General features: G+C 41.4%; 2 protein-coding genes, 1 long non-coding RNA gene and 1 pseudogene across 5 annotated transcripts; 2 read left to right on the top strand and 2 right to left on the bottom strand.

Annotated features, from left to right (window-relative positions):
• Window positions 1-624: 624 nt before the first annotated feature.
• LOC147247501 (uncharacterized) lies at window positions 625-7,660 on the bottom strand. Its single transcript, XR_015109622.1, has 6 exons — window positions 7,571-7,660; window positions 7,362-7,483; window positions 5,561-6,485; window positions 5,059-5,147; window positions 4,858-4,918; window positions 625-1,615 (listed from the first exon to the last, which is right to left on the bottom strand). It is a non-coding gene; the product is annotated as an uncharacterized LOC147247501 (long non-coding RNA).
• LOC147247500 (peroxiredoxin-like 2A) lies at window positions 3,144-8,700 on the top strand (annotated as a pseudogene). The gene is made up of 7 exons (XR_015109621.1): window positions 3,144-3,203; window positions 5,324-5,473; window positions 5,573-5,752; window positions 6,168-6,259; window positions 6,361-6,501; window positions 6,577-6,741; window positions 6,813-8,700. The product of XR_015109621.1 is annotated as a peroxiredoxin-like 2A (transcript).
• Window positions 8,701-8,865: 165 nt separating this feature from the next.
• Window positions 8,866-14,008, top strand: LOC147247499 (peroxiredoxin-like 2A). 2 transcript variants are annotated; one of them, XM_086181497.1, is made up of 6 exons: window positions 8,866-8,994; window positions 11,559-11,744; window positions 12,148-12,239; window positions 12,316-12,456; window positions 13,183-13,347; window positions 13,424-14,008. In XM_086181497.1, the coding sequence occupies exons 2-6, from the start codon at window positions 11,600-11,602 to the stop codon at window positions 13,517-13,519; spliced, it is 639 nt and encodes a 212-aa protein (XP_086037623.1). In that variant the 5' UTR covers window positions 8,866-8,994; window positions 11,559-11,599; the 3' UTR covers window positions 13,520-14,008. The 2 variants fall into 2 exon arrangements, with proteins under 2 accessions (XP_086037623.1, XP_086037622.1); XM_086181496.1 differs by lacking the exon at window positions 8,866-8,994 and adding an exon at window positions 10,647-10,818.
• Window positions 14,009-14,269: 261 nt separating this feature from the next.
• Window positions 14,270-22,593, bottom strand: sfxn3 (sideroflexin 3). Its single transcript, XM_086181495.1, has 12 exons — window positions 22,566-22,593; window positions 22,385-22,471; window positions 21,393-21,561; window positions 20,371-20,541; window positions 19,573-19,671; window positions 19,060-19,135; window positions 18,887-18,972; window positions 18,682-18,809; window positions 17,533-17,582; window positions 17,281-17,330; window positions 17,151-17,198; window positions 14,270-17,053 (listed from the first exon to the last, which is right to left on the bottom strand). The coding sequence occupies exons 3-12, from the start codon at window positions 21,554-21,556 to the stop codon at window positions 16,957-16,959; spliced, it is 969 nt and encodes a 322-aa protein (XP_086037621.1). The 5' UTR covers window positions 21,557-21,561; window positions 22,385-22,471; window positions 22,566-22,593; the 3' UTR covers window positions 14,270-16,956.
• Between the last annotated feature and the right edge of the window lie 7 nt (window positions 22,594-22,600).

Below are 22,600 nucleotides of genomic sequence, written 5' to 3'. Positions count from 1 at the left end.
GAAATATTTACTGGATTCTCACAGTAAAGTGGGATTGAAGGAATTTTAGAATTTTGGTGTTGTACCAGGAGATTATTGTAGTTGTATCGTTAACACAGTACCACTACTAGAACAGGTCAACAGCAGGAACACGTGTAGCATCGTCCTGTAGGGACTTCATCAGACTCACGCTGCTACGTTGCTCCTAATAACAGAGAAGTAAATAAATAAATGGAAGTTTGAGCCAAACTGCAAAAAGTTGATTTTTAAAAAAAAAAACAAGATGTCCATGTCTCTGCATTATATTTCTCAGTTCTACACCTTTTGCTGTCCATCTTAAGCACTTGTATCTTATATCTTGAAACCTGCTTCTGTATGAATTATGTTTATGGAGAGATAAATCAAAGGGCAGGTAGCGAACAAAAGATCCTGAAAGCCAGATGGTGTCTTTTTTTTATTATTACCTGAATACAACAACTCCATTCAGGTTTGTGTTCGTCTCACAAATTGAGAACACACACACACACACACAGTAAGCTATTCTTCAGTTTAGTAAAAATCTTTCTCGTTTTTTTTTAATCCTGCTGACAAACAAACAAACAAAAATGTTCATTCATATTTTTAGATAAACCTTTAATCGTCCCACAGTGGGGTAATTTACATTTTTACAGCAGCAAGAACAAACCTTTAATTGACTGAAACACCTATTTACACATTTTCTCAGTGGAACCACACAATGTAATATTCAGGTATTTGGAGACGAAATTTAGGTAACTTTTCTCAAATTTACTGTCGTTATTTATTTTTCAAAAGCTTTGGGAGGTGTACGAAAAAAATTGCTATTCTCAAATTCCATGACTTTTCCAGGTTTTCCAAGACTGTACGAACAAACAGTCCACTTGCACAATTAAATACTGAACACTTCTACCTCTTTCATCTTTTAAATAATACATTTTAAAATAAAGTCAGCTCTACTTTTCCAATTACAGCTGGCAATTGCACAAAAGAGAGGGGCAGAGGCGCGCCACCATTGTCCACTAGGACCTCAGTAATAAACATGAACTACTTTTAACTGATTGATGAAGATCAGTGAGAGAAGGCAGATTTATGAGGACACAATCTGGATAAAGTTTGAACCTTCGTCCACAGAACTCCAGGGCCTCTCTGAGGATGAAGAGCAAAATGATAAAGGCCTCGTGACCTTTGTGTTGCGTTCAAATATTAAACCACTTAGAGGCAAAAACTTCCTGTCCCGACCCAGTCAAAGGACATGAGACTCATTCAAGTTTACATGGACATAAATCCATGATGTTAAACATTGTAGAGAAAAACTAACTTTGAATCAATCTGACTCTTCCCTCCCTCTGATTGGCAGCATCAGATGTGTCATAATGACCTCACAGTGTTTGTGTCTAAAGTCTGAGGTCAGGAGTTTGGGGTCACTCTGGGGGAAGATTCAGACTCAAACTTGAAAGAACAGGATGAGATAAAGGACATGCTGCAGTGTTGAAGTCTGTTAACACCTGTTTGTCTTTCCTCAGGTTCAAGGTCGCCGTCCAGTTACCAGCTGGTTCCATCTGGCTCACTGTCCTTGCAGGTAGAATATGTTGGATCTCGCCGGTGTTAAAACAGTGACCTTTAATTACAGGGTTAAGAGATTGTGGAGCGATTGGTGTGTACAACTTATGTAACACTAGATAATTAAACACTTTTGGGTTTATATTTCTCTGTAGCAGAGTTCTTGTTGGGGATTTTACAACCTTCTCAGGCAGAATTATTAATATTAAAAAACTCTTCTTCACCCAAAGCTCCCTTCACAGAAAAGCTGAGGAAGTGGTTCTCCAGCCGCCAAATCTCTTCTCACATAGACATAAGCTGTTATTGACGCCATGTCCTTCTTTTGCTATGACCCACTTCGTTCTTTGATTGGCTTCCCTCTTCCAATAGGAATGTAACATGGCAGCCAATGCCTGCCAGCGAGAAGGCTACACAGGAGGTGGGGTGCAAATCCTGCGCTGTGATTGGCGGCTGATCCCATACACTCCCCATCAGAGGAGCAGCGGTCCAAGAAGAGTCTGTTCTGTGATTTTGTGTGTTTTGCGTGCGTGTGTGTGTGTGTGTGTGTGTGTGTGTGTGTGTGTGTGTGTATGTGTGTGTGTGTGTGATGAGCAAAGCAGAGGTCTGATCAACACCAGACTTTGAATGAGTCCCGCAGATGTGGATGGATCTGTGATTTGTGGTTTAGCTTCTATTTCTAAACACAAGTGGAAGATGCAATCGTGAAATAACTTCTGAATTTGAGCAAATAGCAAGTAAAAGCCTGAATTTAGTCAAATATAAGCATCCAGTATGTGTATCCATCACACACATCACTGCTCAGGTTCTCAGTTCTGTTATCAGTCTAATATTGATCGAAATCTGGGACTCAAAAAACTTTCAGGACCCCAAAAAATTAAAGATCCAGAGACTCCCAGAGGGTCTAAGGACAGAGGATGTTGTTATGATGCCATGTGAAGCCCTTTGAGACAAACTGTTTGTGAAAACGGGCTATACAAATAAAATTGCCTTGCCTTGCCTTGCCACCATCCCTGGGAGGGGGGGGGGTTGAAGTGTACACACACATGCACGCGCATGTGCACAATCCAACTACTCCATTTATTAATGTCTATAGTAGTTAGAGTACAAATTTACCTTTAGAAACAATGAAAGGCATTTCAATAAGTCTTTTTATTTTATTGATTTCTGGAAAATCATCTTGCAGCTCATTTATCTGCGTCTTAAATTTCTGTTTCAATATGTGGGGGGAAAGATACACTGGAATTTCAATTCCTTTGTTATTCTGACATACTCCGATTTAAACATTTACACTTCAGATTCCTTCTGATTGTTTGAGTGATGGTGAAAATACTGCTGTGAGTGCAAATGTTTGGCGTGACTGATTCGTGTTCTGGATTGTTTTTCTTCATTGAGGAGAAGTGACTGAGGTGTCAATGTTTGGGTTTGACTTAAAGTAACATCACAACAACATGAATTACTCCTGATATCTTCACCATCAGTGTTGTCAGGGTTTTTTTCTAAACTGTTTGATGGCTTCCAGCCTGAAGACGTCAACAAGATTACTTTAATGAATAGTGACACCTAGTGGTTACAGGAAGTAAACCTCCTGTATCAAACACGAACATGACAGTACTGTGTTCATGAGATGTACAGCAACACAATATATGGTAAGTGTGCGTTCTCTATTGCCACCTAGTGGATGCAGGAAATGATATTTGCGCCACAGTGCATACATTAGTCTGCTCCTTGCGCAAAATCCAAAAATGATCACTCTATGGTGGGACACATTATGAGGTGTGTAGGGGATGTGTGGGTCCGCTCGTTGCTGGTCGCAGCTTAAATTAGGGCCTTAGGCACCAAAGAGCATGCAGGTCTGTGTTTCCACCCGGACTGGCTTCTGTAGTTTATGACATCACAAATCATCCTCGTAACTCCACCTCATAAAAATCAGATGTTCTCTGAGCACAGAGAAAATGAACGCTTTGGTCAATCGTTGTGCAGCAAACTCTGCACATCCAGGAAGCTAAAACATTCAGCTGTGGTTACAAGGAGAAACACACATCGGAGTGCACTTTAACAACATCACACAGACACACACGCGCTGGTCGACATGTCTGAGCAGAACAACCGGAGGGAATGCAGCAGCTGAGCTCACGCGGCGTCATCCTATCCCGTCTCTATTCTGGCGGATTTGAACCATAAGCACATTCCTCTGCGAAGCTGCCACCAATCAGTGAAATATTACCACAATACCACTCCGACAACGCCTTTCTATTGCACAACGCACTCACGGGATAAGCAAAGAGTCAGAGAGGTTCAACCCTTCACACACCTTGGACCCCCTTTACTACACGGCACTGGCCAGATGAAGCTGCTGTCTCTTCTGCTGCTGCTTGTAAAAGAAGGTATAAAACAGACAGAGGATGTTTCTGAGGATGTAAACTGTACACAGTGACCCTGGAAACAGAAGCTCTTCTTAAATCATATAGAGCAGCGGACTCATAGGAAGGATGAAACACTGACATTTCACATTTTATTTCCTTCCATGCATGCAAATAAGGTTGGGAAACATCTAGGACAGCTGATAAATCCCCCCCCCCCCCCCCCCCCCAAAAAAACCCTTTAAAAAAAAAAGGCCACAGAATTGAATTCCTACTAATCTAATTCTCTCAGATGGTGTTAAGGGCCTTAAGCTAAACGTAGCACATGAGAGGGAAGGTGGTCTCTGATAAGCAATGTGAGTCACGACGATCCACTATCTAATCTTGATATATTCGAAATTGTAAAGCTGGAGCGGAAAACATAATTAGAGAAAGAAATCAGTGGGCTGGATTTTAATCAGCAACGGTTGTGATTAGGGTTTAGTCACTTGTCATCAGAGAGATACTAGAACTGTAAGTACACTGGATGAAAAATCAGACTTGTGGGGCAAACTTGTACGTTTCCAGGTACAGGTGTAATGGAAACGCAGAAGTGGGAAGTATTAATCTTTGTGTAATTATTTTTCTGATATTTTCGAATTTTACCACTTTCATTTGAACACAGATGTCTGTACTCTGTCTCTGTTCCTGACATTGAAAACAGATTTGCACATTGTAACTAAATTAATGTTCAATTTGTGTGTCACTCTGGGATGCGTCAAAATAAAAAAATAGCCACCGAATATTGTTTTTGTGTGTTTGTTTTTTTAACTTTATAATATCATATTGCAACTTTTTTTTACTTTTAAACATTTCAATGCCTAAAACTTGCAGTTTTATTTGACTGGAAAAAAAAAACTTGAATCTGTAACTCTGCACAAGTATTCGTACCTCTACTTACATCAAGAATGAGTGTACTTTTGCGGTCTTTGTGGAAAGTCGGAGATTTGATATTCACGTGCCTATTGTTGAAAACAAACAAACACACACCCAGTAATGTGAGACAAGCAATGATAGAGAACAAAATTCATAGAGAAAAATCCTCATGAGGTGAATGGATAACGATAACGTCGGTCATCTGCCGCAGTGCAATACCACTCACCTCCTGCAAGGGGCAGTGTCGCTCCAGTCCCGAAGGGCACATGTCAGGGCTTCTGCAACAACTTTAATTCTGCTTTCACACAATAAAACCTGAAGAGAGAAGAGACAAGTGTGGACTTCAGCACTTAAATAAGATATTCATGCATTTCATGAAAAGACCAGATGACATAACTTGTATTTATAGAGTCTGAACTTAATCCCAGCAACACGTAAAGATACATAAATAATTATTAAAGCATTGTGATGAGAGTGCTACTTTGCACCAGGCTGACCCTGGTACAGAGGATCCAGCTCAACATGAGCTTTATTTCCTTGGAGGAATTCCTGTCCTGTTCAAGGCTGATCTGAGTTTAGAGGGATTAAGGGTCCGCTGGAAACCATCAGTCCTCCACATTAGCAGCAGCGACCACAGACTGGTGAGTAGATGCCTCCTTACAACCTGTTTCTGATATAAGAAGCCAAAATAAGACCCAGATGGCAGTTCAGCAGATGTGTATGTGAACCTTTTCTTTTAGGGTCTGTAGGTTTTCTGAGGAACCAGCTGAGGGCCATGGTGAGTGTGACCACCGTCCTGAAGGCGGTGAGCCTGTTTGTGGCTGAGCTCATCAGCTCTCTGACCGACTGGTTTCAGACGGCTCCGAAGTGGGCCAACCTGGAAGTTCTGGAGAACACAGAACTAAAGACAACCGGCGGCGGTGAGTCCGAGTAAACCATCAGATAAGCATTATTTTAAAGGTCACATTCTTATGTTACACACTAAAAATTTTTTTTAGATAGGCATTTTGTTATATCTCAAGAATAAAATGCGATACGGAAGTTACAAGTTTAAAATAAACTCTTGTTCAAATTATCAGTGCACTGAAATAATAAACACCACTAGAAATGTAGGCATCTTTTTCTGACTTGTGTTCTCTTAAAACGCAAATATCACACAATATATGCAGATATGGTATATCTACAATAGGTCAATATATCGGCAAAAATATTGACCAAGCTGATATATATCGGTCATATATGGGTCATCGGACAAGTTTGGATGATGTGAGGAATGTCCCTTTAGAGGACGTCACACTTATTTGAGATTCAGTGACACCCTTCTGTCTCTTTCAGTCCATGAGCGCCACAAAGCCAAAACTCTGTGGGAGAAGAGCGGCGCTGTTGTCATGGTTGTACGCCGACCTGGATGATTATTGTGTAGAGAGGTGTGTGTGTGTGTGTGTGTGTGTGTGTGTGTGCTTGTGAGTCAGTCATGCATGCAACCTCTCTGATGTCTGATTCACACCATCTGATTGCGTGCCGTCAGGAGGCTGCGGAGCTGTCCTCTCTAAAATCCCAGCTGCAGGACCTTGAAGTGCCTCTCTTTGCCGTGGTCAAAGAAAACCTGGGCAAGGAGCTGGACGGTTTCAAGAAGTTCTTCTCTGGGAGGGTCTACGTGGATCAGAAGGTGGTTTCACCAGCAATCACAGAAAAATGTAAGGTTACACAATTTAATCCAATAAGCTGCTTTTTCCTCGTGCAGAGACATTTCTACGGGCCTCAAGAGCGCTGGATGTTTCTCTCCATGTTTCTGCGTATCGGCGTGTGGAGGAACCTGTGGCGGGCCTACCGGAGGGGCTTCAGGGGGAACCTAAGAGGTGAAGGATTTGTGCTGGGTGGAGTCTTCGTCATTGGGCCTGGAGATCAGGTAGCCCTCAAAATCACAAGATGAATGTTTTCCAACAAATGTACCAGCCTACTCACACGTGTCTTTTCCAGGGTATTCTACTGGAGCACCGTGAGAGGGAGTTTGGGGATAAAGTCAATATGCTGGCAGTAATCAGAACAGCCCGCAAAATACAAGAAGCCGTAGCAAGATAGAGCTCTAAACTAGAGCGACTGCTGAATATTTAAGGGTTATGTAATAATTGTTCCAGCATGTCTGAATTCTTTCAGACCAGAAATGGCCTTTCTTTTTCTTCACTCTACCCAAGAACAAAGCTGAGGCCTATTTCATTTTCTCCATTTACTGTCGCCCTGGCTGCGTTCACCATTTGTTATATAACTGTCTGTCGCAACTCATTTGGCTGAATTGAGCCACTTTAACTGTTTATTGTCTCCGTGCGTGGACATGCGGCCTTGACTCTGTGGCGGTCTCTTGTGTGTTTTAATGAAGATCTGTTTCTAAACTCTGCTGAGAGGACAGTTCTGACACTGACACGTATAAATCCAACACTTTGAACAAGACCGACATCATGAGGGAGAATAAACATGTTTGTCATGTAAGCTGACGTCAATAAACTAGTCACGACACTAGCAACCCATTACCTGCTCGTGTGTTTTCTGCTTGCTGCTCACATCTTGTCACAGTTCCAGAACTTCGACCGGTTTATCTCGCTCGATTAGTTTCCCTTAATCTGTGGCTCGTTTACCACGGCCTGCGCTGAACTCTGTTTACAATTATGGCGTTGTGTAAAAAGATGTTTTAAAAAGAGAAGATTGTTCTTGTGCATTCGATTAAAAAAGTGGCATATTACCTCGGAATTTTAGCGACAACAATTAATTCAACAAGATCAACTTTCTCTGTGATACATTTAGCATCTTGTCTTTCGACTAACGAGTTGTGATTCCATCTGCTTCCACCCAAACGCACCGAACCACCGTTTTTGTTAGACAAAGGAGGTGTTGCATCAGACGGAAAATATCTGTGACTTTTACAACTGTAGCCCAATAATATTTATTTGAACGCAACGTACCACCATTCCATGTGAAAACATCATGGGCTCCACGATCCAAGCAAAGATGAACAAGATCAGGTGCATCTAAAAATGTTTAAGTGCCACAGAGGAGGACAATGAAAGAAAAAAAATAGCGTGGGGACTTCTTTTTTGTTGTTGGTAAATCATGATCTTCAGTGACACTAAAGACTCCCTTTACATGACATTGAAGGTTTTGCTATGAGAGGAAAAGACACCTGAAATAAACTATTACAGGTATGCACTTGGGCTGTGTCGCCTCACAGCAAGACGGTTAAGGGTTCGAGTCCCGGCTCGGGCACGGGATCTTTCTGTGTGGAGTCTGCATGTTCTCCTGTTCCTGCGTGGGTTCTCTCTGGTACTCCAGCTTCCTCCCACAGTCCAAAGACATCAAGAGGGGACGAGGCTGATTGATACTCTAAATTGACCGTAAGTGTGAATGTGAGTGTGAATGGTTGTCTGTCTGTATGTGTTGGCCCTGAGATGGACTGGTGACCTGTCCAGGGTGAAGGCTGCTGGGATAGGCTCCAGCCCCCATGCGACCCTAAACAGGATAAACGGAATAAAATGGATGGATGGAGGTATGCACTTTCAAATACTTAGATGTCTGCCAAATAAAATTATCCAACAATAACTTTAACAACAATTAATATTTACAATATTGTTCTTTTCCACAAGGAGACCAAAATAAATGTGAGAAAATGAGTTTAAAAAGCTTGGGTTTCAGCTTGTTGTGTCAATTCAACAATATGAATTTCCTTGACTTTGTGGAGTTACGATGTATTTTAAATATTTTGTTCATAGTGCGTTTTTTTCTTTTGTGTGGAACTGACAGTCATAAAATACAATGGTGCATAAAATGTATGTAATAATAATTCTAATAGTTTGATTCAGTGGGATTTCAATTTCATTTAAGCCACATCCTCCGAGTGAACGTTGTGATTGGTTGATATTCATTTAATTCACAGGATTACAAAATTAGAAATGGCACTAATTAAAATTGTATGTGTGCGTAAGTAACCTCGACAGGATGCGCCGAGCTTATCTGGTTCGTGGTAAAATGAAGGAGTGATTTGATTGGCTCGCAGCGCTACATGTGACCCGATGGAACCCCAGAGCAGCCAACCTGTCATGCACCGGAAAAAACGATTGTTCGCTATCTTCCCCTGGAGAGCATCTGTTGCTGGGAGTCACAGTGAGTCCTGGTGAGTCTACGTTAACTTACATCTTCACAACAACATGCTCGAAACGTATGCACCTGTCTGAGCTAATCCTGCTCATAGCCACGGCCTTTATTTGCGGTTATGGTCCTGCTCCTCACCTGCTAATGACAAGATACCATAAACTTAGCTGTTAGCCGAGTTAGCTAAATGCTACGTTCTAACATACAAACGCACATTCATTGTGGCGTGAACTCCAACATGATCTCTTCCCAAATGCTATAGTAACTACTACAATTAAACCTCTATTAGTGACAAAAAAAGCAATAAATGAGTTTGGACCTATCGGTTTGTTACGTTATTTTGCTAAAACTTGACTCGATGATATCAAGGGCATCTCCAGCATTCAGTGGCTGCTGTCCTACCGGTTTAAAGGACGGTCAGCGGTTAAGCAAGCTAACATGTAGCTGCTAATAATTCAATTTGAAGTTTACGGCTACAACGTCAGCGCTAATGTGAGCACACTGTAGTGAGAAGTGTGAGCGGAAAACGCTCCCAACTCCATCATGATGGGTTTTTTGTAGTCAATTACTGTATTGTTAATACAGACGAATCAGCATGTAAGCAGCATTTGTGTTCAAATAATCACGCCTAACTAAAAATATAAAATGCTTTTTGTTTGTTGCTTAAATCCTGCAACTTTTCAAATAGCCATTATGGCCATTATGTAAGAAGAAGCAAGCCGGAATTATTATTATTATTATTATTTTTTTACTGAAAAATGATTGATTGATGATGTAAAAATGTCCAACTGCTAATTTGAGTTATCAACTCTCTCTTCTAAGCTCAGTTACATTCAGTTTCTTCATCATATTCCAGAGACACACAATGTTGGATTTTTGGCTAATATCCAATATGCTAGTTCACAACAAACACATTTACTGGATGTAAATATTACATGTTTAAAATGTATGACATTCGCATGAAAAACATCAACTTTGGGACATTCATTTGTTGGATAACACAGTTTTGATGCAGCTTGGTGAAAGTGTCCGTGAATGTTACTGGTCTGGCTCGGAGTGTTTCCCTGCTGGTTGCTACTCTTACCAGTTTTTGCAGCCCTTCCCCTTTAAAAGTACAACTCCAAAGAATTTTTAAGTAGTTTGAGCTCAGTTCCAGGAGAGAGACAATTTATTTACCTTTTGGAAATGGAGACAAGTTAGTAGATGACAATTAAATTTTTCACTTGCTTGTTTGGTGAATCATTATTTTAAATCCTACTTCGATTTTCTTCCTTGTTTAATGTTAGCAAAACTGGTCATTTTCATCTGTGCAGCTCATGGCTCATATTTTTGGGTGTGTTGGTGTTATTTACTACGCACGCGAGAGCAGCTAAGTTGCAGAAGGAAGAATAGCATTGAGTCATTTTGTTACTTGTGCTTTTACATTGTTTTTAGTGTAGATTTAGCCCTGGTTCACTGCAAGGTTGGTATTCAAATCCTACATTAATTCAACCTGGCTAATTGGTTTAACAGTATAACATTTAAGTTGGTTGCTGTTTTGTTTTTTTTCCCTGTTAAGTCTTGTGTTACAGATGAGTCATGGTCTTCTTGTTCAACTTTCACACAAAAGACATGTTTCTTTCTTCCAGTCAAGCATTGAGTGTGTTTTTATAGTGAAAGGGGCAGACTTTTTCCATGGTCCCGATGCTGGCTCTGTCCCCAGCTTTGAGGTGGAGACTCCCCGCCCTCTCTCTGGGCAGCGTTACCCTCAGCAGGCAGCCCTCCACCACAGCCAGGCCCCAGTTTCTAAGAACCCAGGCTGCTCAGTTCCATCAGAGTAAAGCCAGTCCTAACAAGCCCACTCCAGGCAAGCAAAAAAGACTATCCACACGGTTGCAACCATTCTCTTTAGTGACCTTAAATTTCCCTGCATTGAAGTAACAACAGCCCAGGGAGCTGCAAGACCAGACAAAATAAACACATTTTGCAGCAGATACAATCTTTTAAGCACTGCTGACGGGTTTGATCAGGATGTTCATAAGTGACTTTTGTTTTTAGAATGCATCTGTCATTTGTTGTTTCTGGCAGCAACTTCAACAACTTCAGGACTTGCTAACACTGACCTTAACATTGTTTGTTTGAGAGTCACATACGAAAATGCCAGGTTTTTTTCTCCATCTTTTTTTTTTTTTTTTTTTTTTTTAGGTCTAAATGGTTTAAATCCATTTGTCTTGTGAAGGATAAACAATTGGTCATTTCCTAAAAGCTAAATATTAGCTGCAGTTTTCAGCGATCAAATTGATTTCCTAGAAAATAGAGTTTCATCGTCTCACGTTGACGCTCTGTTTCACACAGCAGAATCTAACCCATTCTATAGATACTATCAGCTTGTATCTACAAACATCGCTTCCCTTCAGAAGTGTGTTTACACGTTGTAATTGTCTGAATTAATTTTAGATTACAGTTGGACGATGGCACATTCAAGAGGGAGATAAACATCTGTTCAACATATCAACATCAGCACAGCTCAGAATCGCATGTTTGAGCCTGTAAAGACGACGACTTATCAAAATGTGGCTCATTGTCTTGCTCATGTCTGTGCTGCAGCCTCGTTTTCCGGGTCCTGGCTGGACGGGGAGCTGTTTGGGATGGGCATGTGGTCTCTGGGTCTTGGAGCTATCGGAGCTGCCCTCGCTGGAATCTTCTTGGCCAACACTGATCTTTGTCTCCCGAAAGTTGAAATGGCATCGGTGGAATACCTTGAAGATGCTGACCTGCGCTGCACCGACGACGGTACAACACATTTGGCGGTGAATGATGTCACCCGCAGTGCGACTTGTTAGGTGTCAGAGTGAGAAGGAGAATTAACACTTGGTTTCACAGTTGCATCTGTCTACATGCAGTGAAAGAGGTTTTGTGTAGCATTTAAGGCAAAGCTGCTTTTAAAAAGCTGCTGCTATTCCAGAGTAGATCACTGGAAAGGTCTTTGCCTAAACCTTAAGCTGAAGTTTGTTGTTCTGAAGAAGCGTATTCATTGTGTGTGACTTGTGCATTTGACCACGAGCACGTTGCTATTTGCTTTCTGTAGAGTTGTATTTACTTGTCCTGAGAAACCTTGCAACTTCCTTTTATCATCAGTTTCATGTCTGATTTGGAGAAGTGTATTATAAACGAGTGTGTCTGGTGTTGTCGACAGAGTCTAAGGTCATCAAAGCAAAGAGTGTGTGGGAGAGGAACGGGGCGGTGATCATGGCTGTACGACGACCGGGATGATTTTTGTGCAGAGAGGTGAGAGCAGATGAATGCGAGAGGACAGTTTGAGTTGAAACAGAGGGTTAATGGTGGATTCCTTCATTTCCTCCAGGAAGCTTCCGAGCTGTCCTCTCTAAAACCCCAGCTGGAAGAGCTCGGGGTCCCTCTGGTCGCCGTGGTGAAGGAGAGCATCGGCACAGAGATCCAGGACTTCAGACCGCACTTCGCTGGGGACATCTACATCGATGAGAAGGTTCGCAGTAGCAGCGAGCACCAGAGTTGCTGGTATCACTTTTAAAGGAACAGATCAGCATAAGAAGTAATCACCATCCTTTTTGAAGAGCCCATATTTCATGAGAAATGAATGAAAATGTCCAGCAACAATTTTTTTTAAACGAGTTTCCATGGTTGTTTCAGCAGGTAATACATGACGTGTTTCAACAACGACACTGGGTTTTATCAGAAGTTGGATCGGCAGAAAATGTCAGTCAAGAGTTAAGAACCAGTGGAATCAATTGGGAAGTTTCAGCTGCAGTTAGAGGTTGCCATGGTCATGCTAACTGCTTACGTTTTACTGAGCGAGACCAGGAAGAACACCAGGAGTTAAAAAGTCCTGCTTTGAGTTTCCATCCTGAAAATTCTGGTCTCTGCAACAGTGGAGTCTGTAAAAGCAGCTGGAGGATCACGGAGCTCAAAGTGTGTCTTCCTGAATCTGAAGTTACACCAAAGGCAGTTTGAACACCTTCACTCCCGTTTGTGTTTGTCGTCACCCACACTGAGTAATTAAATGTCCTGCAGTGTTAATGAAAGACTAAATGCTTTTCACACATCACCATAGTTTTCTAAACATGAAAGAGTTAAACAGTAGTCAACTCACGGGCTAAGGGAGTTTTATTTGAAGATCACATGACCGGACACACAGAGTCTTTCATAAATAGTGTGATCAATAAGCACATGCATGTTCCACTGCACTTGATAGAAACACTTCTATGGGCCGCAGCAGAGGAGGATGGGCGGTCTGGGTTTCATCCGTCTTGGTGTGTGGCAGAACTTCATGCGGGCCTGGAGGTCAGGTTATCAGGGCAACATGAACGGCGAGGGCTTCATCCTGGGGGGCGTGTTTGTCATCGGAGCAGGAGACCAGGTAGCAAACGCAGACTGTGATAGTGCTCAATAGTTTTATAAAACGTTGGCCTAACGACACGTTGTGTGTTCTGCAGGGAATTCTACTGGAACACCGGGAGAAGGAGTTCGGCAACAAAGTGGAGACGGCAGATGTCCTCGAGGCTGTCAAGAAAATAGTGCCACTGAAATAATTACGGGTGTTAGAGGAGAGCTATTTAGATAAAAACTAGAGTAATAATTATAAATGGTTTGCTGATTAAGTCCATCCGTCACTCAATCCCTGATTTTATGGACATTCAAATCTGTTTACATGATCATGAAATACCTCTGTCCTGCGTGTGTGCATGTTTTTTTTTGTTTTTTGTTTTGTAATTCAGGTAAAGTACACTTGACGTCTTTTAGTCCTGTCAAAGGAATTATTTGTCTCTCCTGGTCAGGCACCGAAGCCTACCCCAAACATGGCCAATGAGTGTGTGCATCGTGTGTGTTTTTGTGTGATAATGACAACTTGGCTCTAAACTCAACACTGAGAGGAGCAGGTTTGATGCTTAAACATACACATACACATACACACACACATTAAGCTACTGCTGCCATGTTTTTGACTTCTGGTGTGTGAAGCAGGTTTGTGTTTACCTCTGCATGTGATTGACATCACTCAAATAAAGACTCCATCACCAGTATGCTTCTGTTCGATTATTCCACCTGCGTGTTGGAGCAGTTCTTTACCCTGAGAGTTTTCACAGCCCATTGGCCTGTAAAATCCAGGTTTGCTGTTAGTCTCCATTAGCTTCAAGCTAATACTGCATTCTAGAGTCACACAGATGTGATGTACCAGGTAAGAAATGTCTTCATGAACTGCACAAGCACCATTTAGAAAAATGTGTCCGCAGCAGCAAGATATCAATACCATAGTACAAGTTTAATAAAAATGGAGCAGATGCATTAAGTCATTTATTCTATTGCTCTGTGTAATATACACTTTACATCAAGGAAATATATTTCAACACAGTACAAGAGGATGGAGAGAACACGAATAATGGCAGAGCTGCATGTAGGTGACATAACCAAACATTCGTGGAGTGTAACAATAACTTGGATTGCCTTTACATGTCTTCACAAGGCAAAGATGTAGTTTTTCCCCTGGTATTCACAACTGAATGCGGATATCAGAGTTGCCAGCCAGTGTGCTAAAATTCACTGGCATTCTGTTGAGTAATACAGTGGAAGACCACTTCTGAAACAAACTAAAAACATGTTCTTGTAAAAGCCTTACACACACACAGACAGACACACACGAAAAGGTCCATAAAGTAAAGCTGAAATAGTTTAAAAGCTCTCTTCCTCAGTCCGGTACAAATTAAACCCAACTCATCTTTGGCTGTGATATTGAAATGCTGATTAAGCCATTCAGTTTTGTTCTTGACACCATTATTACACAAAATAACCATGAGAGGGGTTGTGAGCAATGTAGAAGATACCAGACTGAGTGTAGTTTATCATTTAGCACGCAAAACAAGTACAATCTTTAATATATACTTTACAAAGCAGGTGATAATATATGTGCTCTTTATAAACACAAATCCTAAAGTTCCTACAGCAGCACAGCAACAGTTACATAGTGCAGTTTTCAGCTTCAGCAGACAATCAGCAACAATAATGGATTTAGAATATGTCAAACACTGTACTGTGACTCTGGAACACTGTCCTGCAGTGCATGTGATCAGCTCTGGGGGAGGGGAGGGGGTGTAGTGATTGACAAATACTGTTACTTTTTCAGTATAGAAGTTGACTCAAGACATCATTCTTGACTGTACATTTCATATCTCTGAGCAGGAATTTAATCTTGGAGCACACGTTGCTTGACGTCTAACATGGCAGGTACAATCTCACAATGCCAACTGTTTAAAGTCGTATCTGACCGGAGGAACACGCCACAACTCGTGATGAACTCGACCTCATTTGCCATAAATCCCCTAACTTGGTTGTGCTCAAACATGTTCCTGTAGGTGACACCATCATCCTCTGAATTGGTGGATTCAGTAACAGGAGCAAACCTTGAAGTTTATAATATAATCAAGGTTCATACATATTTAAGCCTGCGCGTGACCTTTTCCTGCCTGTGAGGAAAGTTTTAATTTCTTCAAAGAAATAGAAATTGGTGTCGAGAGTATATTTAATCAATACAATAAACGTAGTGAAGTGAATCAATATTTTTTCAGTCATTGTTAACTGAACAACATGAACCCTAATATTCTGGTATTTGGGAATACATATCCATGACTTTTCCCCAGAATTTTCCGGCCATTTCTAGACCTTGAAACTGCTACTTCCTCCTCAATGGCCTGAATGGTCCTGATTATCAAATACATTTATCTCCAAAAAAAACTGAGTTGATGAAAGCAACTGAGCCATCCTAGTTTCTAACATCAAAGCTCAGTCAATGTTTTAATTTGATCAGAGAAGCTCCGACTGTCAGTGTTAACGAAGCAACGACCCACAGTTATTACTTCATTGCATTTGACTTTCATTTGGTACAATGAGACAGTGACGGCACCAGCGCAACGATCCTGCTATTGCATATAAAAAAACCCTGTTATCTCCAGCACAACCCTGCAGATTAACACCTCATTCCACATGCCCACTTGTGAACATTAAAATATGAGTTGCTAAGTCACATGACAACGACCTTAAACTATATGGGATTTACACCGGCAAAACAACGACATGTCTATCCAAACAGTTTCCTCTTAGTAACACTTTTGGACAAAGCAGGGTATATGTCTCTCCACTTCACAAACATCGACAACAAAGAATTCATTCATGTGACGCTAAAGATTGTGATGGCGCCACTAGGTCATAATAATAGAAGGCCTTGAAAGAAAGGCTGCCACTGCCATGGCAACAGTACATATTAACATTGACATCCAATACACTTTCAGGCTGTGCTTTGTCATCTAGGAGTGTTTTTGTATTAGAACTTAAGTACATTTTCTCAGGTGGTCCAAAGAGTATGAAGGGGAATAAGTACACTTAAAGGAGAGTTGAAGAAGCTGCACCAGTTCACAAGGAGGAAGCACGACGACATTTAAATGGTCTTACGAAAATAATGAAAGGGGGTAACGCCGATGTTTTACACACTATACCAGAACGAAATAATGAAAACGGTGCAAATCTCAGTGAGAGGGGACACAAGATGGTGATGATACATTCAATAACACAAGTCTGAGTTATAACTGGACGGGACATGAGAACCGAACGTACATGACTGACAAAAAACAATCAGTGTCTTTGTGAACTTCCACCTAGTGGACAGTTTGTACCTCCATCTACATACAAAGTAAACTGTGATTCTTCAGCTCAGCATGGTCAGTGTTTCCCTCAGTGAATCGTTTACCAGCTGTTACACTGGAAGCAGCTCCACAGAGTCAAACCCCAACACACAAATGCAGCACACTCGACAACAACAGTAACAACAAAATACATAAATAAATTGTTTTGCTCTCCTACTTGTATCCACAGGAGTGTGAGGGTCCACATGTCCTGTCTGTCTGTGTGTGTTTGTGTATGTGTGTGTGTGTGTGTATGTGTGTGTGTATGCGCGTGCGCACGTGCGTGCGTGCTGGTCCTACAGGCCCTTGTTGAAATAGACGGTGGTGGTGCCAGGACTGCTCTGTCGTATCCTCTCCTGCAGGTCAGCCTCCAGTCCACTCACACTCATGGAGCTGCAGAGAAACAGTTGAATGTTTGAGAAAAAAAAAAAAAAAAGCTGCATGTTCAGGTGAGACAGGAAGCTGTGGAGGTGGATGTGTGTTACTGTACCTTTTCTGTGGGAAGAGGGCGCAGCATAGAGGGGTTGCAAACACCAGGCTGAAAATAAGACAAAGAGGTTTCAGGATTTTTGTGTCTTTCAGTTCGGATATTGTTGCTGATAACTCAACAATTTACTTACCACAGGCCAACAAGGCCCACCTGAACAGGAGCATTTAGGACAGGGAACCGCTGCAGGGAGACCAATCAGAGCAGAATTGGAGAGAAAAAGGTTACAAAAGCCGTACTGGACTTGACATTTGCTTTAACACTTGGGCAACTGGTTTGCAATGTATGAATATCATGTGGAATGTGGCGTTAACCTCCTAAAAACACGAGCAGACCCAGTTTCATAGAACAGAAAGTAAGAGTATGCATGTTGTCTGCTGCTTACCTTCATGAAAGCTCGCTTTTCCAGAGCGTTCATTATAACAGGGGGAATAGCTACAAGAGAAGAAGAGAGCGAGTCAGGAAAACTGAAGATTTCATGAAGAGACGCACACGAAAAGAGGTCTAGATCTGTCAAAGATGAAGAAAAAACAAGATTAAGGACTACTTGACTACATATGAGCAACTGAACCTTTCATGTGAAATGGGAATATTCTTGATAAAGTAAAATACATGTACACCTTTACCATAAATATTAATTTATTTTCATTGATGAGCCAATAGTCCACATTGCAGCAGTTGTTTTGCACAGTATGTTAATGTGACATAATACAATGTAGCCAGTGGTGTTGTGGGTTGTATTTCAGACATGAACGAATGTTTTTACATCTCTTCATGATTTGGGGAAACCACAGACACATTTTCCACATTGTGGACGATTAAGTTGTCAGATGTCCGTGTTTTCAACGCTGTATTAAGTTACTGCGACTGCAGACTGAACATTTCATCCGTATATCACATATTAGGAACATTTCACTGATGAAACACAAGTTTAACTTTTATTCTGAATTAGCCAGAGGAAAAACTAAGTTCGCTCCACCCTGGCAGCTATCGTTCATGAAATATACATCTTCAGCAGTAGACAACAGTCCTTTTCAGAGCTTTTGTTGACTGGGGACACATTAGGGGGGTAATGGAACAAAGATCAGAAGCAGCCAGCTTCCCAGCGAGGTAACATCTGTCCTACTGTTAATCATTTCACACTGTGTGAAGTATGACAACAGATCCCAGAATGATGGGAAAACAGAAAATGACTGCCTGGTGGGGTCTTTACCAGCCAAGCAGAGCTGTGTGAACGCTCGTATTAACCTGCACTACCAGTAACTACGGGTCACCAAATCAACCAGGACTCAAGTCTGAAGGATTGTAACTTTAAATTTCCCAAACAAATCAGCTGATAGCCTGACAACGCATGTCACATGACTTGTGATGACTGGTTTTAGTAATGCACGTTACATGCATTTATCAGGTTTTAAATTCAAGACTATAAGACTGCTCTCCTCACACAGAAAATAAAGCTTGAGCTGAACTTTTTTTTTTTTTAAATCCTTTTTTTTTTTGGTGTGCAAATCAGCACATGTAATATTGTCATTACCCATAGCTGGCACCGCCATGCCAATCCTGGACACCACCACTTGCACGATGGCCTGCTTAGCAGCACTGACAGACTCTCCTAACCGGTTTCCATTCTCATCAGTCACAGGGATACCGTACTTCAGCTCCCTGGAAGGAACAGGAAAGAAGTGGTGTAGCGCAGCAACAACACTGAAGCAGAAGTCAGCGATTATTTAAAACCTTACCTCTGTCTCATGAAGGGGATGTTGATACAGTTAGCAGCAGCGACAGCAGCAAATGGGACAAACCGGCTGACGATTGGAGGGAGACGCTGGAGAGGTAAAGCAGAATCAGAAAACCGTCAGCACACCAGTGTCACATTGATGTGCTTCGTATGCATTTGTTCGCCTGGCATTACCGAGGCCAAAGACTTGAGTCCCAGGGCAGTGACTACCGCTCCTGTAGTAGCGCTGATGTAGGCCACACCGAGCTGACTGTGAGGAGACAGATGCGTTACACACATATCACACAATCAACAATCATCCAATGATAGAGCACTGCTTATGACAATCTAGCACACATGGTGCAAACACATGCTACATATGAACATTTTCCCCTGATGTCATGCTCAGTCTGGGATGATTTAGTGTGCATCCAAGCAACCCCCCTCATTCTTTGTGACTGCATGCATTTGATGCAACAGTGCAGCGTATCAAGAAGCATTGAACAGCTCAATGAAAAGAGTGCAGATGCCCTGAACCTGTCAGCATGAGTGACACGAGGCTGAACATGCTGAACAGTGGAGCGTAATACCGCTGCGAGGGAAGAGGAGAGGACAGCAGCTCCTACAGCCTCCTTACAGACACTAGTTTAGAGGGAGGACGGACAGGAATGATCTAGAAGTGGAAGTGAGTTGATAAGTCCTCCCTACTTCACAGTGATGGGGGCATCTCCGCTGCGGTTTGTGTAGTTGACTACAGCGTTGAAGGACTGGTTCACCCACTGCCAGAACACCACTGCTGGAGTAGTCCTGCAAACAAGGAGAACAAGTTCAACTTACACAGTGTGCAGGACTATTTTAGTAAGAATTATGCTACAGCTGAAGAGGAGAGCTTTCTGCTGCACAAGCAAATCCTATAAATGCTGAATCAATTCTGTGTTCAGCCCCCTCTGAACCCGGCAGGTTCATCTACCAATTTTGATTGTATACATTAGAAATCAAATCATCGCAGGTAGCAGAGTACCTGATGCTAGATGTTTCCGCATAATTTCTGCCAGCGTTTGATTTAAAAGTGAATAAATAATGACCTGATAACTGAATATTATATATTTCTGAAGAGAGAACCTCGTTGCACTTCTTCATCTGTGCAGCCGATTCTCTCTTGAAAATGATGGTAAACTAGTAACTATTACTCTTGTTGGACTTGTTTGATCACTTTCGCACATAAAAGTAGGGCAATGTTATCAAATGTCATATCTGGCTTCTCAACATATCAATGAGTTCTCTTTATTCACTCGCGAGAGCGATATTTTTTTTTATTCTTTAAGAGGATTTTCACTCTGTGGAGGGATTAAAATCTATTTTAGTGCAGTGCTGCAGCTTTCATGTTCAATGTATGGTCACGTGGAAACAATTCAGCAAATTACAGATTTACATTGTTATATTTTATCCAATTAACAATCTTAGGTTTCGAAAACAAACAAACATATGGTGTTACTTGTGTAATACCTGTAGAAGGTGAGCATGCAGCCTGTGATGGACATGTTCATGGGCACCTGAGCAGACATCCGGCCAATCACAAACATCTTCTCTCCTGTGTCGGGGTGGAAGGCCGAGTCGTAGACGTACTTGGCTCTCCAGAGCTCATCCTCTGTCAGGCCGGGCTTCACCACCCCGGCTCTGGGAAAATCCATTTCAAAATATGCGTTTTAATATACATATGACTTAAAACATTAAAACTCAGACACACATACCGTATTTGCACTCTGGTAAATTAAAGTGGGCTCCTTTAGATTACTCTTTTTTGATGATTACTGTTTGATTTTCCCTTTATGAAAAGGCTATATATGGACATTTGCTGATCGATATGAGCTGTGTTGGAAAGTCTGGAGGGAAATCTTGCGGCAGATCTGCAGCAGGATTTAACTGCGACAGAGAGCAACATCTTGATTTAAGTGAACAGCGCGGACAATAAATTTGGTTTCATAAAAGCAATTTACTTTATGTTTTTCCCTCTTCATTTTCATTCATTATTCTTACTATTATCTGTATGGCCTTTTGATTTATGAATAGTACACAATAGACAGACTGCACTGTCAGTAATTTATATACTGTTGTAAAAGAGTAACATAATTTACTTAGAACTTGGTGGGTAAAAGATTTTTTTTTAAAAAGTGTTAAAAAAAACTGAAGGAACATTAAGTTTAAAAAGATGTCTGTATTGTCACATGAAATAATAAATGAAAGTGTCCAAAAAAAGATACAAACATAATAGCTCATATTCAAATACAAGGCCAGTTAAAATACCAGTTGGAAATTCTGCTGTGGTAAAGTAACAAATAAATATATTAGATGTGAGCGCTATTCTCCATTTCAGAGATTGAGCATTAAGACATATTCTAAGTACTTTTAAAACCAGTACACCTGTAAATATTCACTGGTTAATGCTTCCTTGTTCAGGAAAGGACATCTCTCTCTTATCTGTATTCACACAACTTTAACATAATCCATTATCAATCTCTGGACTCTACCTGTAATCCTCCACGATCACTCGGGCTTCCTCCAGCATCTCGGAGGACAGCAGGACGTTCCTGGGATCTGTGACCATGAAGAAGTGTTTGGCACGTCCTACGAATGTACCTTGGTCCCATCTTGGCTCTTTGATATTAATGTTGAGGGAGAGATCTCCAGACATCTTAGCTAAAGAAGAAACGTTCATGAATGATCTCACCACTTTGACTGGAATCACTCGTGGAGCAATGAAGGAGTTTTGCAGTTGACAAATGTATCAGACACCCCACCCGATTGCTTAAAAGAATTTCAGAGAATAAGGAAATCCAAGTATGAATCAAACCAAAAGTGTGATGTAAGAAACATTTATGAAAAATTTCAACATTACAAAAAAAAAAAAAAAGGTGAATCACTCAGTGCTCTATCGAGGTCACATTTTACAAACCAGCGCGTTCAAGAGCGAGAAAACAACTGATATGGTGGGATTCAAGGACATTAAAATATTTGTTTAAAACACAACCAACCACCGGGTGATTAGCTCTGTTTACATATTCAAAACTGTCTGGAATTAACTGAATATTAAGGCAACTGCATAGGTTATCGGTTGGTGACCTCGTTGAAAGAACGAGTAAGCGTGATTCACGGAGACAGATAGAACCGAGGAAGTCACGACACGCTGACAGCTGGTTCACGGTTGTAGCAAACAAGCTAACATGCTACCTGATACAACCATTGAAAATGACAAATTGGGACAGAAATTACACACGCGTGTTAAATAACAACAAACTGAGAGTAGGGATAGTAAATAGCCTTTCACACTATCAAAACAAACAATTTTGCAACTCTTGTGGTAACCTCACTGGAAAACCAGTCAGCTAGCTGACAATGCTAACTTGCTAGCTCATTTGCTAGGCTTGCAGGAGAACGTAAAATGCCACAGTCGACATGAACTTGGTCACATCGTCTCAAAAAGAAGCCGGGGAAGCGATTTCCGCCATCAGCGGACACCTACCTGCTCGGCTTTCTTTGTATTTTACAACCCAGATGACCTCTCAATATCACCGTACCGCCGGGTGGACCTTTGCTGCCTTCTGGTGATCTGTGAAATATCGGAAATTATAAATCTGCTACAAATAACACTCAAAGACAAATAGGTAAGGGAAATGTTAAGATTACACTTTTTAAATACGAACCTAAGTTGTTCCTTTGGTATGTTCAATATCAAAAC

This window comes from Aulostomus chinensis, chromosome 16, assembly GCF_037954235.1.
Source record: "Aulostomus chinensis isolate RoL2024-O1b breed Wild chromosome 16, RoL_Achi_v1.0, whole genome shotgun sequence".
Classification (NCBI taxonomy): domain Eukaryota; kingdom Metazoa; phylum Chordata; class Actinopteri; order Syngnathiformes; family Aulostomidae; genus Aulostomus; species Aulostomus chinensis.
This window is presented reverse-complemented; position numbering and strand designations above follow the sequence as displayed.

Coding starts and splice junctions, on each gene's coding strand:
- sfxn3 (XM_086181495.1), bottom strand. CDS start 21,556: ATGTCTGGAGATCTCTCCCTCAACATTAATATCAAAGAGCCAAGATGG. Junction 19,136..19,572: donor GATGCCCCCATCACTGTGAA/GTAGGGAGGACT, acceptor GTCTCCTCACAG/TCAGCTCGGTGTGGCCTACA. Junction 18,810..18,886: donor ATCCCCTTCATGAGACAGAG/GTAAGGTTTTAA, acceptor TGTTCCTTCCAG/GGAGCTGAAGTACGGTATCC.